The 16,922-nt window shown below is 31.5% G+C and overlaps 1 protein-coding gene across 1 annotated transcript; it reads right to left on the minus strand.

Annotated features, from left to right (window-relative positions):
- Positions 1 to 2,892: 2,892 nt before the first annotated feature.
- On the minus strand, positions 2,893 to 15,171 carry LOC134715944 (spindle and kinetochore-associated protein 1-like). The gene is made up of 5 exons (XM_063578513.1): positions 14,904 to 15,171; positions 12,474 to 12,586; positions 11,718 to 11,891; positions 7,485 to 7,654; positions 2,893 to 3,963 (listed from the first exon to the last, which is right to left on the minus strand). Exons 1-5 carry the CDS (start codon positions 15,108 to 15,110, stop codon positions 3,806 to 3,808), a joined length of 822 nt encoding a protein of 273 aa, XP_063434583.1. The 5' UTR covers positions 15,111 to 15,171; the 3' UTR covers positions 2,893 to 3,805.
- Positions 15,172 to 16,922: the final 1,751 nt, after the last annotated feature.

Raw genomic sequence — 16,922 nt, forward strand, 5'->3', positions numbered from 1 at the left:
GGAATGTGTCAAAGAGACAACAACCCGATTTTAAAGCAGACAACATCAGAAATACTTTCCCATACTAGTAATTCATATCTATATATGAATTAATATGAATTCTATAAACAACCTTCTTTGGCAAAATGTAAAGAATGTGATTATTTCCATGAAACTCCTATCCCTTTCTTCATTAGAGTTGATTGTATACTGCATCTAAAACATTCAATATTTTAATGGTTTCCCATTACAAGAATGTTCCTTTTCTTTCCTTCGTATTGAACATCGCATCTGTATTCTTTCTTCCATTACCATACGATACATGGTCAATGTCCAGTGGCGAATATTTTGCTACAGCTATAAGTACTTGATAAACAGCAAGTTAGACAGAGGAAGTTCAAATGCATTAAACGAAGTATGAAACTTGATACCAAATTTCAGCAAGCTTCAATTAGTAGTTCGTGGAAGTATGTTCATTGTGTGTAAGAGTGTAAGTTTACTGTAAATATGGAGTTGATGACAAAGGAATGTGAAAATGCATCACAGGGTAAAAATAACATAAAATTGAGATGGAAAAGGGGAATATGTCAACGCGACAACAACCGGACCATAGAGCAGACAACAGCCTAAGGCCACCAATGGGTATTCAATGTACATGTAGTGATAAACTCCAGCATCCTTCAGCATGTTTACCTAAAGATAAAATTGAGAATGGAAATGGAGAATGTGTCAAAGGGACAACAACCCGACCATAGAGCAGACAACAGCCTAAAGCCACCAATGGGTCTTCAATGTATAGAGAAACTCCCAAATCCTTCAGCATGTTTACCTGAAGATAACATTGAGAATGGAAATTGGGAATGTGTCAAATCAACAACAACTCAACCATAGAGCAGACAACAGCCTAAGGCCACCAATGGGTCTTCAATGTATAGAGAAACTCCCACATCCTTAAGCATGTTTACCTAAAGATAAAATTGAGAATGGAAATGGAAATGTGTCAACGCAACAACAACCCGACCATAGAGCAGACAACAGCCTAAGGCCACCAATTGGTCTTCAATGTAGCGAGAAACTCCCGCATCCTTCAGCATGTTTACCTAAAGATAAAATTAAAAATGGAAATGGGGAATGTGTCAAAGAGTCAACAATCCGACCATAGACCAGACAACAGCAGAAATACTTTCCCATACTAGTAATTCATTACTCATATGGGAAAGTATTTGCCCAATCTTGTTCTTTTTATTGTATATCATTGGCTACAAATGTCATTTTGTCCTATAAATGCAGGATTCAATCATAATATAAATTCAAGTGTTTGGCAACACAAAACCTCACATTTCAATCGATTCAGATGGGGTTTTTTTTCTTGGAGGAATGCTTCTAAGTTTGATATTTCAGTTTATTATATAAAACCCATTGCTAGGCAACCAGCTTTTCGCCTAAATACAAAATGTTAAACTTTTTTTTCAATTCCCAATGCAAAGACTAATGATGAAATGAACATGAAGTCATTTGAAGAGGGGGACAAAAATGACACTTTCAAGAAGCTTTGATTTGTAGTTTCTGAGAAAAATGTCACAAACTTATTAAGATAAAACCAGTATACCATGATTCTGAGCAAATATTCAACACACATTTTGTCAAACATGCTATATCCTTATTATACAGTTAACAAATACAATAGTTTAAAGAAAAAAAATGTTATAAAAGGCCGTACAAAATGTTAGTAAAGGGCAGTAAAGTCGAAGGCCGCACTTTGACCTATAATTGTTTACTGTTTATACCTTTGATGTAGAATTGTCTCATTCGCACTCATACCACATCCTCTTATTTATAATATTATAACTCTTGTAAGTAGATATAAAAAATCTTTGTATATAGGGTACTGTGTAAAAACTGATCAATAGGCTCAACATTGTTTGTCACTAAAGGGCAAAAATTTATAGAAGACATCTACTGAAAAAATCATCTAAGTTGGCTTTTCAAATCTGATCCTTATGATCATTTTCCCCTTAAAAGTTCCTCTCTACATGTAAGTTTTCTGGATTATAGGAAAATGCAAAAAGAGCAATAACTACAAGGGAGTTGTCTGAAAGTTTTGGTAAGATTGGAGAGTAGGTATCTCTTGATATAAATATTCTGAACGCCTTTGTCAGATTTCCTCTAGCTTAATATCATTTATAAGATACTTGCATTCTACACTCTTTTTCTAAAGGTTGAGCCATAGTAGCCATATTGGTAAACAGGTGAGATCACCAAGCATAATTTTTAAGGATGATTCTGCCTATAAAGTGTCGTTCAAATGGGTTAAATAGTTTCAGAGGAGTTGATTTTTGTATACCGTTATATAGGAATGGACAAATGCCAAGTGAGGGTAATAGCTTACACTGGCTTGGCTAAAAATATGATTTCACAATTTTCAATTTCTAAAAAATGTAGGAGTGTTTTAAAGACTGTCTATAATGGCCTCATCTTCCATACTGTGGATTAAATATTACTCGCTGAATATCAATTTTTCGTGGATTTCAATGGTATAGGTGAACCACGAAATTAAAATTACTCATAAATAAAAATTCTCATAAATGTTAAATTCATTGGCACTCATACCACATCTTCCAATATCTAATGGATGACAATGCTATAGGCTTTTATGCAAACTTCAGCAAAACTATGAAATTAAATATTCACAAACATGTATGCAAGTTTTCCTAGATCCACACTAGACCTAATAACCTTAAACAATGAACTTTTGAAATGCAATGGTTTCTCCAAACTCCATAACATGCAGAACTTAAGGAATAGTTAAAGATACATACACATGACTCATATTTTTTTATTGTTTATAAGATGTACATTTTATACAATTAGATGAAAATTTGTATTAGTGCTAGCAGTACTACCAGTATATAAATGAAATGATTTGTATTCCTTCTATTTCTAGCATTTCAAAATCTGTCTTCACTTTATTTGAAAAATTTTTTCTTTACAATTTTCTCTATTTATGGTGTGTCAGATTACCATTACATTAGGAAATGATTAAGCAATGTACTTGTTTGTCAAATTTGTCCATTATACATCTTCCAATTGGTCAATAGCTTTTTCCCAGAAAAATTGGATGTCACAAAGCAAATATCTTTTTTGATACCATGACCTCTGACATGTTTCCCCCAAATGATAACAGTTCAATAGGGGAAGTTCATTCATAGAATCAAACTTGGAATCTCTTGAATTCAATTTTTGTATTCTTAATTGGTGGATAAAAAAATAGAAACACTGACTTATTCTAAACAGATGAGGGTATTTTAATAACCTTAAGGTTTTGGTCACTTGTTTAATAATCACTATGATCAATATAAGTTTGGGATAGTTGTAATCTATTCTAAATTATTACATAATGTACATACAAATTAAGTTGCTCAAAAAGTCTAAAAAAACATTTTTTTCCATTTCATTTGGTTCTCTTTTAACAAACAAGGTATATATTATTTTATAAATAGCCCATCATAAATGAATACTGTATATTTTTTGCAAATGCTCCTTTTGTAGTTTTGTTCCAAAACTGCTCTTTCAAGCTATATTTGCAGACTTTTCAGTCATGTAAACAGATAAGCATATATAGTGTAATCAATTTCTTGTGTTGTGCAAAACAATTGCCACAGGAGTCAATATATATTGCAACCTATTTTTGATGGCCACAGTCAAATCAATAGCCACATTGAATAGATGAACTATTTTTGATGGACTTTGATCTGATTATATTTATGAAGTGACCTATTTTTGACGGACAATGAACACATCATTTGATCTGATTACTGGGGTACATTCAGTAAACAGGGAGACAAGCATATCTGATATGACCACTTCCTCTTATCTCCTTCATCCGACCACAATGTCGCAGAACAGTCAATATAGCACGTCCAACATTGTCCATTTTTAAAGTTGAGAATTCTTTAATGTCTTCCTCCACAATGAAATATTCTCCTGAAAAGAAAGGTAAAGATTTTTTACAAAGAATCCAAAGTTAAAAGACATGAAAAAACATATTTACACATCATGAAAACTATTGACATCTTTAAATATGTGAAGAAAACTTTTACTGAATTCAGTGGTATCAAAAGAAACTAATAAAAATATATAAAAAAAGAAAACAGGTTGGTCTGTTGTCTAAAAATACAATAATCAGAAATGAATGTAGAAGAAAACAAAAATTGCAATTAAGAGAAAGTACATGTACATGTACTTGACAGTTGTATGAATCAATTGTAAATGAATCATTAAATTGTATTCATCCGTGTGGTAATCAAGAAATGTCAATGCCAAATGAGCCTTTGACAAATATATTGTGTAGATCAGAAATGTTAACTCATGGAGTCATGGTGTTTCCTGCAAGAAATATAAAATAAATTGCACAGACAATAGCCATGATAACAGGAAATTTCAATCATTTATATTTTTAACATGATCATATACATTTACAAGCCATTTCCTTATGACAGTGGTCACAGAAAACAAATACTATTGAATAGTCTGACCAATGATGAACAATTTTCTTTAAAAAAAAAATCAATTGTGAATATGTATTTTCTAGGTAATGATTTAAAAATCCTTTTTTAAGATGTTTTAAAAAATCCCCAAAAAATGAGGAAGTTGTTATTTCAAATGTCATCTGCTATTGAAATTTATATTAATGTTAGAACAAGAAATCCTTTTATTTTCTCAGTCTTAAGTAGAATTTAAAAGAATTAAAATAACATTTTTCAATAAAACTTAATCTGTAGCAGATTATATTTGAATTATATCGTTTCCATGGCTCCTGCTTACAGAGATACTGATTGAAAGAATTATTTGAAATGAAAAACAAGTCTCTTGTCTGGAAAATCAATACTTTATATTGAATAAAAATCTGTTCAGATAAATTAGCTTGTTAATAACATCCTGAAATTGGTGTAAAACTTATTGTAAAGACTATACTTCAAATACACAATATAAGAGATTTTCCTTCAGGAGATCTAAATTGGTTTTCTAAAATGAAGATGTTCGTTATATTGCAATTCTAGAGTAAAACAACAAGATACTTCAAAATTTTACTTTTCTATCTGAACCAAGTCTTACTGTCAGACCAGAATTATTTGTTTAGTAGAAATGGATGCTTTAGATATATATGATTCTAGAAACTATTTATCAATGGTTCTAAATGCAAAACTACAGATGAGGTTATCCATGTGTAAAATGTAGGTCATCATGGTCATGGTGATTCAAATATATTCTTCAAAAAAATAATATTTTCATACATGTTTAAAATATAAACAGTAAAACTTAAATGCTAGACCTCTTAATTAAATACAGCAAAAAAAATAAAACAAACAAAATAAAGCTGCTCAGTGCTGTTTATATATTTGCTGCCAAATGATGATCGTGGCCAAGTTTAGTAAAATTTGGTTCAATAGTTTTAGAGAAGATATCTGTAGAAGTTAACGACAGATGACCGACGACAAGTGATAAAAACTCAAAATTTTACTTTAACTATGGAGGTTTGACGAATTTAATCAATTTATTAATGCTAAAAAAAAACTGTAATCCATGATTGTATCGAAATGTCAATGTCCGGAAAAAATTCAATGCTCAAGCAACAATATGTCACACTCTTGGTAAATCTTTATTTTATTGGCAATAATGTGCTACAATTAAGGTTAAAAAACGTCGGCAATGGAAGGATTATTCAATTAAAGCTTCTTTAAGGTGGCTCGTGGGTCCAAAAAATTTAGCAAAAAATTAAAACTTTATTTTTTCAGTACAAATTTTATTTATTACACTATTAGTTGATACTTTATGATATGGTACAAAAAACAACCCCAAAAAATGATTTGGTTTAGCCCCAGATGACTTTAAAAATTGAAAAAAGCTCCAAATTATCTCCCTTTGGTGCAAAAATGTCATTTTTTGGCCTTAAATTTGAAATATCTTTTTTAACTCATTGGTGACCTATATTTTTTATTATTGTTTTCAAATAAGCTGTACATAAACTAAATAATTGTAAAATTTAAGCGATTTCTTATATTAGGTTATTTTTTTATTTCGATATTTCCTCTTTTTCTCCTATTAGTTCAACAGAAAAAAAGGACATTAACAAAAATGTATGCTTCCTCCAGAGGCAGATTTTAGCTTAAATGAACGGTGACCCCATTTTTTTATTTCATTTTTCTTTAAAGTATATGATAAAGTTCATTTATGAAAAAATATAGCGAAATCCTATATTAGGAAAAAAAATCATTTATACCCAGAAGCCCCCTTAAAGAGATTAGACATGATCCTAACCAAACATGATATTTAACCATCTGCAAATCTGACAAGGAGTGCAAAAATAATAATTTTTTTTTTTTTAAAGCCTGACCTACCGACCTTGATTTTTTTGCCTTGGCAGCAGGAAAGACATATTTTTTTTGGCCTTATACAACTGAACGCCAATTAACATAGGCCTATCACTAATGGTTCCCCCTTGAACTGACCACTTCACAAACTAATACATGTTAACTTAGTAAATTTTCAAAGTCAACTGACCATGATTAATGGGGCAGAGCCGAAGAATCTCCATGGAATGTGATATGCCATTGCTTATACAACTGCATACCAAATATCATTGACCTACCACTAGTAGTTTCCCATAAACTGACTTAATCACAAACTAATACATTGTTGACCCCGCCCACCGCCGCTGGAAAAAGCATATCTATGTCTCGCTTTTTGACTCTGTCAAGGCAAGACAAAAAACCCAAAAAGTGTAAAATAGGTTAATAAATAAATCATCAGTCAAGTAAAGGGTAATTGTTGGTTTTGCAATGAATTACATTGATTTCCCAGTTTGATAAAAACCAATAATTTCACATGTGAAATAAAAGTGGTTATTTCACTCTCTGACTTCATACAACAATAGGCGTTGTCAAGACGTCGATAACGTCGAAACAAAACATGCGTAGGAAAAACATATAGTTCCTTACATTTTGTACATTAATTTCATAAAAAAAAGCAATTTGACAATGTAATAAAAAGTATAACTAATCGCCGTATTTGAATATCAAAAATAAGACAACTTGTGACCGAACGCCGCTATGGATTAAACTCGTGCTAAGCACTCGTTTAATCCATGCGTCGTTCGGTCATGTTTTGTATTATTTTTTTATATTCAAATACGGTGATTAGTTATACTATGAATCATCTTAGTTTTTCTCTTATTCTGTCCATCTACAATGTAAAAGAGCTTACTGGATAATTGGAAACAACATTTATAAATAAAATAAAAGTCCCATACGGAGTCACTTTCTGATTTCTCATTGTCCTGTATATGCAAGATATAATTGCTACTGGACATTGAACAACCAACAACCAATCAATCTGATTTCAGTCTACATTTCATTTTAATATTGCATATGGTTCAGGGCCAATATTAGTGTAGTTTGAGCCTTAACTGTTATCAAAGTTGTGTGCAGTTGTGCTTCCTAAAAAACCTGCTGTGTCTTTTGTTTCCTGTAACTTGAATTTTTCATATCTTTTTCTGTTAACATCATTCAAAGTTGTCCTCTTCATTGATAATATTTTGTATTTTTCCTTCAATGGCTTGTTTAATTCATCTATTGCACCATTCACCTGGCTGTATGTTAAACGCCCCTTCATGTACCTGCAACATAAAATATACATATATTATAACTTATTATTAATCAAAGAGCTGAAAGCTCTGAAGAAAAATGACGCCACTGTCTCTAATATTGGGATAGTTTTTATGCAAGTCTTGATTTTCACATACCGTAATTTGTTTAACAATGCAACATGTCTCGTAAGCATATAATTGATATTCGTATATGTGTGTGTGTGAAGTGAAGGTGCCAACTGGCTGGTTTTTTTTTTAAGACAAATGAATAGGTCAAGACTACCTGAATTGTACAAATAAATCCCGTGGAAAGGCTTCTATATTTCTCACTGGTACATAGGCTGAATCCGGGTCCATTCGCGCCCATTCACGTTTGCGCCAACTCAAGTTCACCCCCTTTCACTTTCACACCCTACATGTTCGCAACTAATCTTAATTGGTTTTGTGTTTAATAACTCTGTAAGCAAGTGTTTTCTTATATGTATAATTGTTGTCATTGTCTCAAAATAAAGTGAGACAGCATTTTTTTTTGTGTTGAATAAATCTTAATCATGTTTTGGATAGCGTATTGTAAAAGATAATAATAATCCTTTCTAAATAAAGTGGTATTTTGTCAACGTTTTATTTAGCGTTGAATAACTCTTAATCATGTTTTGGTTAGTGTATTGCTATACTTTGTTTCATTGACCTCTTTCATAATGAAGTGAGATTCTGACTATTTTTTTTTCTGTGTGTTGAATAAATTTTATCATGTTTTGGTTATAATAGTGGATTGCTATATTTTGGTTCCTATATTTTATTGTTTCGTTGTTTCAGATCAAAGGGCTTAAAAACAATTATCTTTTGTGTTTTACCTTTAAAATCTTCAATGTTTTACTCATACCAAGCTATAAATACATTCAGTATTTACACCAAAGCAATTTAAAACAACAATCATGATTTTCCAATTATTCAACTTGAATTTGAATTAAAATTGGACGCGAATGAGTAGAGTGCGAACGAACCTTGGGTGTGAACGTGCGAGGTGCGAAAGTGTATTGGGCGCAAACAGACCTGATACCACATAGTCTGAACCCCCTTCTCCCACAAAATATGAAGTAAATTAAAAACAAATTGTTCAGAGAACAATTGAAGTCTTTCCACTAGAAAAGATCTATTTTTATATTGAAATATGAAAAATCAGTTTAAAATGTTAGTTCCTATGGCTTTATGACGTCCTATTAACCTATGACCTTGACCTCAATTTCAAGGTCACAAACCATGGACCTTGAATCAAAATATCCTAGGTCTTTAATATGTTTGGTTAATGAGTACTACCACTTGACGCGTAATTTTAAATGTAAGATGGACAAAAACTCCCTTTTTTGTATGCGCAGCCTTTCAACCAAAATATACAAGTATGGACATACATGTCGCAACTAATAATTTATGAAAAATTATTTGTCAAAATGTCATACAGTATTTGAAAAGAAGTGAAAATAAGCCAAAATCAAAATTTATAAATTGACCTTGACCTTTGACATTGACCTCATTTTCATTTTTAGTACCAATGACCTCATGAAGACGTTAGGTCTCTATCAGTTATGGTTTACCAGTTGAAAATGCATATCGCTTGAATCAAATGAAAAAGGGGGAATAACTCCATATGGAGTCCCCAAGGAGCTATGGTTCAAACGAATATTCTTATCCTAAATATGTAACGAGCAATTTGGTAAAATAAAATCTTTTACGGTTACGAAGGAGAGGTGGCCACAAGAAAAACAGTGTTTGGGGAGATAACTCTTACAACATAATGTATTTTGTTATAATTACATTTGATATATGTTTCATTATAATACTTTATTCTGATTGGCTAACTGCACATCACATGTTATTCCTCAAGCAATTGCATCACTCAATAAAACTTTTCATTCATGATAACACGTGGTCCCACAATAAAGTGCACAGATGAATTGAATAAAAAAGTTATAAAATTCGTGTTTTTATGATCCTAGCTAAAAAAAGCAATTATAAGTATTGAATGTTTCTTTTTGTAACCTCATAGGGTTGCAAAAGCGTTGACCGTGTGCACATTTTTAGAATGAAGCCCTTACGCTTACGCGCTTCATACAAAAAGTACTTCGGTCAACGCTTTTACACCTCAATGAATTTACAAAAAAAAAAGCATTCAATACTTAAATGCAGTTGTAAATTTTTAAAGCAAAAAGAGATAATACTAACTTTCACTTTTTTTGGATGTTCATGTACATTTTGTATGTATTTATTTTTCTCAACTACATGAATTTTTTGGTGTATTTTTAATGATATATATGAGTAGTCCAAATAATTATTACGTCTGGCAAGGCTTCTTAAATTTTATTCTGGGACACCTTCCTATGACCACAAGGCTATGTTAATTTTTTTCTGGGACGCCTTCTTAGGAAGCCTTCCTACGAACGTCTTAGGAAGGCGTCCCAGAAAAAAATAAAATAGCCTTGTCAGACGTCATTATTATTTGGACTAATACATGAGATATTGGATATTTTTATGCATTATTTAACCAGTTGAGTCTTTTACAGGATTGTTTGTTTAATGCTGTTTAAACATTACTGAAAAAAAAAACACCTCAAATTTGCTAATTATTTGGCATGAAAGTTTGATTTATTGAAAGGGACTCATAGTTTTCCATTTAATTTTAATAATTGTCTAATGGTTAAAACAATAGCTTCGTTGTTTACTTTTATACACAACAACATATTCACTTTGGTTTCGTTGTTTACCTAATATTCACTATGTACTTGGTAACAGTTATTAATTAATTGAATAGAAAATATTATAATAAATATTATTGGAAGCCAAATTGACGTCAAATAGGTGCCTATTTGACTAGATGCCAATTTAACCAGGTGCCGACTTGACTTGTACGTTTCAATTCCTCTGCGATCATTTGCGGTATTTTCTTGAGAAAACCTATTTTCCATCATCAAAGAGAAGAAGAAACTGCTTGAAATGATTCCCGAACGCTTCGTGATTGTTAAAATAAGTTTAATTCACTCAAAAAACAATTTTAAAACTTGCGATGTTTAAACAGGAAGTTTCAAAAGCACGTGTAAAAGAAGAAATTAACCGGTGAGAGTGGAAATCCGTACATAACATATATCACTATAGTACGACTTTTAAAGCAAAACAGTTTCATCCTTTTGTAAAACAGTCTTAAATATACCTATCACATTAATGTTTGAAGGGTCTTAAGCTTATTCAAACCATATAAGTCGGTATGAAACACCAAAACGGAATGATAATAACCGATTACGTTTTGTAGTTTACAAAATTCTGGACTGGTTCCTGTCAAACTACAACACTTTGTTCGACTGTAGTGGAATACAAACAGAAACCAGTTAGTTTGTAAACTGGTTCCTGGCTGATTACTACACAATGCTCATGCATAATGATAACACAAGCACATTCCAGTTTGTATTGAAATTAGTAAATACGAAACCAAGCGCGGTAGGCAGAGAAATCAGGTCGGCAGTTATGGAACAATGACTGCGTCATTTTCCAAAAAAGATTTAATCAAAAGTATGTCCGATACTGATTTATTATCAGTATTTCTAAAGCATTGCAAAACTATATTTGCAAAGGGAGATAACTCAAAAACTTTTTATAGTTTAATTTACACAAGGTATTTTTAATCTATAACAAACTTCCTTTGCTAATTAACTTTCTTTTGACATCTATTTTAATGCTAATAACTATTTTCTGGCTGCTCTTATTTGTAACAGAACTCTATTCAACGCTGCAATAATTATCACCATAGTAAAGACGTCCAAGGGTGCCAAGAAGGTCATATAACACCACTAATTATTGGTGCATTTCTTTAGAACAATAAAAACATACAAAAAGAAATCCCACCTGCAGTATAATCTTATTTTAAAATTCATGGCCCAAAATTTTTTTGATGCATTTAAAAAAAAAATTATAGTAAAATAATTGAATGCCTAGTCAAAATTTTTGTTGTTAGTTGTTTTTAAAATATATGTGTTCATAGCTTATTTTTTTAAGTCTCTGTTTGAGTTAAAGTATGCAACATGCATTCATATATAGGTATACAAACTTCGGTACTCCTTCAAACTCTTCAACTGTTACATATTCCACTGTTGGTACATAAACATCACATTTTCCTGACTTTTTACCGTTTTTCTCATTTTTTTCTGCAGATTTTACTTTATTGCTTCCATTTCCACTTTTAACTGAAGTTGTCTGGTTCTCTTTTTTAGTCTTTGCTTCCCTGTAAAAAGATAAATTCAGTGCATCACCTTACTAATACATGTATAAAATACATAATCTTATTTAATTCAATTATAAAGCCTTTAAAACAACTTATTTAATACTGCTAAATGACAGTCTGATGGGAAAAAAAAACCAGTAATAAAATTTAAAATTTTAATCTGACCATTCAGACCTGTGTGGAAAGCCATCATTTTAATTTGATGCAGTACAAACATTTAAAAAAAAAATATCAGAATTTAATTTTGCACAAATTGAAATTCATAGAGAGCAACTTCCAAAGAATGTTCCATTTATATCCAGTGTCATTGAAAAAAATAATTGCTGTTGCAGATTCATTGGAAACATCACACATATGTACCCCTGGGCATGTTTTGTTGGAATTAGAACATGGCTTTGTCTATTCAACAAAAAGAAAACCATTCTAAAGTGTCAATCTATTTTGTACCGTCTTAAAATATAGATGGAGAGATGTCTCATTGGCACTCATACCATCTTCTTATTTATATTACCGGTAAACAAAATGTGTGTGGCAAAAATGCATTTAATGATTCAAAAAGTTTGGACCTAAGTTATTTCTTACTGATGAACAGCATGAACAGCCTCCTTCTTTGCTGGTTGTGGTATGTGTACAGGTACATGTTGACAACTATACTGCAAATGGCTAATCATATTTTCAAATGTCAACTTTACATCCTGAAAAAAGTAAAAAAATATCATTGACAAAATTTTAACACCATCATGACCATAACACTTAACTTTTACTGATCATATGGTTAAAAAAGCAAAGCATAGGCAACTTGAAATTTATAATAAGTACCATGATTAAACATTGTTAAAAGACAAACCAAATGACAGCAATATACCAAATAGAAAACCAAATACTAAGCAACACAAACAAAATCAAAAGTTCAGAGAGTAGGGACATGATCATGATGTAGTTTGAACTTTAATGCTGAATGCTTTTCAAGTGCAATTAACTGGTTTTAGGATTCTGTATCATATCAAGAGTACAAAAAGAGGGTCTGAGTATGCACACTAGTCATACATGTACATGTAGTTGTAGCCTAGGGTGCAATCAACAGTTTTTATACGCCCGTCAAAATTTTGACGGGACGTATTATGGTATACAAATGTCCGGTGTCTGTCCGTCTGTCCGGCGTAAACATGTCGCACCATAACTTGAGAACAACTTATCCAAATTTCATGAAACTTAAGATAGTTGTTTCTTATGATGGTCAAATGATCTGTGAAAATAAGATTAAAACTTTTTGAGTTACAGCACTTTGTAACTAAAACAGGGGTGTGCTTTCTTCACATGTCGCACCGTATCTCAAAAACAATTCTTGATTATGGCTTAAAACTTTAAACACTTCTTAGTTATATTAATCTTAATATCTGTATACTTTTTGGTGATGATTCAAAATTTTATTTTTGAGTTATTGAGTATTTTGTAAAAAAGGGGGAGGGTTTTTTTACATGTCGCACCACATCTCAAAAAACGATTTCTGATTATTGCTTAAAACTTTACACATGTCTTTGTTATATTAATCTAAAGATCTGTATACTTTTTGGTGATGATTCAAAATTTCATTTTTGAGTTATTGTGTATTTTGTAAAAAAAGGGGGAGGTTTTTTGTACATGTTGTGCCGTATCTCAAAAACAATTTATGATTATTGCTTAAAACTTTACACACTTCTTTGTTATATTAATCTAAAGATCTGTATACTTTTTGGTTTTGATTCAAAATTTTATTTTAGTGATATTTATTTTTTTTGTAAAAAATAAACAGGGTTGGGGGTTTCACATGTCCTGCCGTATCTCAAAAACAATATATGGTTTTTGCTTAAAACTTTCTCAGAAACTATTTATGATTATTGCATAAAACTTCCACACAAGACGTAAGGCGTATCATGCGCTCATGGCGCAGCTGTTTATTTTCTATGACGTCATATTTTGAGGGACTATCTATAATTGACCCTTAGTGGTGTTAATGTTAATGAAGATACTTGTATAAAACTAGATATCATTAGAATCACAATTTTCTCTAGTTTATAATGAAATAAAAATAAATTGTACTTTTAATAGTACCAAAAAGTTTTATCCAGAGAAAATGGGAAAACATTGCCTCATATATGCATAAAAAACATGAAATCAGGCCATGTGCACACCCATGCAGACATGATACATGCACATTTTTCATATTCAAAACTGTATGAATTTCATAGGTTTTTACCTGGTCTTTCTAAAAATTTAGGCTTCAGGCTACGTTCGCCTGCTCCGAAAAGAGCTACAGTGGGTGCAAATAAGTTTTACACTTTTCACTGCCAAAAAAACAGGATGTTTACAGTTTGTCTCCCCTTAAAACATGTGTATTTAATCTAATTTTAAAAAAATATTTTAATCATTCAACCTGTTTTAATTGAAGCTAATTAACTTATTTTTACAATCAAATATAAAAAACATGATACTTTTTTACCAATTAGGTTGATAAAAAGGGACTTCCCTCCAAGTCTATTTTTAGTCGGGGAATTCGAATAACCCCTAGTTTTTTATACGAAACTGTGTATAGCACCCCTACAGTAAACAGTTAACATGGTTAACACCAAGAAAGTCTATTCTAGCTTATTCTTCTATCCAAACAATTAGAACTATTTCTTTTATACACAGGAAAGTTATTTTGAAAATTGGGCATTCATCCTAAAATGCAATTTTCATGATTTTAAAATTTCTGTTACACTTTTGTAATACAAAATCAGCCATTCAGAATGATTCACCCATAATTGAGATTTCCCTGGGTCTCCCATAAGGCTTATTTTAACATTGAACCAGCAACTACGTATACTAAAGAACAGATAATTAGCTTGCTTGTCAAATAAATGGAGATATTGATGAAAACTACACTGTAACATCAAGAACATGTACAATGTACATGCAATTTTTAATAAATTTCATTTATTGGCTGCACACTGCACATCATCAATACTTTTTATATCGAATCTAAATTCACACCTGTATTTGTTTAGATTCTTCCTTCTGTTTTTGAACAACAGATCTCATCACAGACAAGACATTTTCAAGTTTTTCCACTTCATTCAACAAGGTTTCGAAATGTTTGTTACAGTCAACCTCTTCTGCTGCAAACTGTAGATCTACGAGTGTCCGCATGCATTCTAAGCGACCATCAAAACTTTCTGCTAAATCCTCTAGTGTTGCCATCTTTACATCTGATTATTAAATGTGTAAATCTTTTTCATCTCATCCTGAATGTAATTTCTAAAACCTATAATAAAATAAATTAATGTATTAAAATATGGTAAATTATAATAACATTTTAATCAATTTAATGCTAACAGTAGTCAAAAATGGCCGTTTGGCGCCTGACAGTAAAGGGCATTAATACACCCTCAAATAACGTAGTCTGCACTATTTTGTATGCTGGTAGTGACGTCAATGCATAATTTTCCCATGTGATACATGTAAGTACAATAACAAAGTCGGAATGAACCAATAAGAGGACCAATTATAGACTAGACGTTGTACAGAAGCCGATTTGATTGATTGTTGGTTGCTTTACGCCGCATTAGCACAAAAAGTCTATATCACATCCATTGACACAGAAGCGGGAAGGATATAAAGTAATTTTGCAGATAATTTTTTTAATGATTAAGTTGTGAACAATATGAAATAGTTTTGTGGCTTCAGCAGGTTGGGAACAAACCCCCTGGATGGTGATTATACCTGTATAGAGGGATAAACCTTCTTTAGAGGGATAAAATTATCCCTCTATAGAGGGGTATTTGTGTTTGCACTGGATATAAAGCAAATTAGGGCAGAATGGCATTTTCTAATTGTATTGGCTATAATCTCTAGCAGTAGGTGCATCAACATAATATGCACTTTACTAAAAATTGGGATAACCCGTTTTCTGCTAAAGTGACAAAACTTGAAATCTATTGTATACCTATCTGAACACCTGATCAACATCAAAAGGAATAGTTGACCTTTAAATTTCATGTTAAATCTAACAAGAGAAATTCTGTTCAGTGAGGCATAAGTGAGTAGAATTTACCTGATCATCACAGCTTTCAATCATGGTGAACAATAGATTTTATATTTAGTCAGATAAGCAGGAAACTGGGCATGTGCATATTAAACTAAGTACATCAATTGGTGCATCAACTGTTGCAGGTTACTGCCATAATAAGTAGGAATTCTAGACAGTTCGGCACCCAGACAAATCGGTACCCGGACAAATCGGCACCTACCATAGACAAATCGGCACCCGTGAAAGACAAATCGGCATCCAGACAAATCGGCACCTAGACAAATCAGCACCTTAAAATTATATATCTTTGATCTATATATATAGTGAACCAAAAATTAACATTTCCTGGCACTGTTTATGTATGAGGGCATTTTGCTGTTCAGCAATTATGTTTGAGTGTTATTTATTTGTCTCCTGCACTATTTATAACATTGTTGTCAATATTGTACATTGTTTTTTTGAATATGTATCTTATTAAGTGGTTTATTTCTTTTAGTTATTTGTTCAGCACCCAGACAAATCTTTGAATATGTATCTTATTAAGGGGTATATTCCTTTTAGTTATTTGTTTGTTCACAAGACTGTACTGCAGCTTAGTCATTTTGATAGGTGTATTATTTGTGTAAATTCTTTTTCCTGAAACAATGAACATTCTGACTATATAGATTTCACCACACATGTACTTGGAATGTGCATGTACTAGTTTTAATGTACTCCATAGTTCTGTTACCATTGTATCCAAAATCAATAAAACACATGTAGAATATTAATAATATTTATTTATTATATCTATTATGTATTATATTCAACAGTTTATGCATACATGTAATAAATGTAATAAATAATAAATAATAATAAATAAGCTGTATTTAGAGTCGGCAAAGTATATTTTTAACCGACAAACAAAACATTTATAACAATACAACACATAATACACAGCACAAAATGAAGCACTAAAAGCATGGTTCATGGTTGTAATAAAC

This window comes from Mytilus trossulus, chromosome 4 (assembly GCF_036588685.1).
Source record: "Mytilus trossulus isolate FHL-02 chromosome 4, PNRI_Mtr1.1.1.hap1, whole genome shotgun sequence".
NCBI lineage: Eukaryota > Metazoa > Mollusca > Bivalvia > Mytilida > Mytilidae > Mytilus > Mytilus trossulus.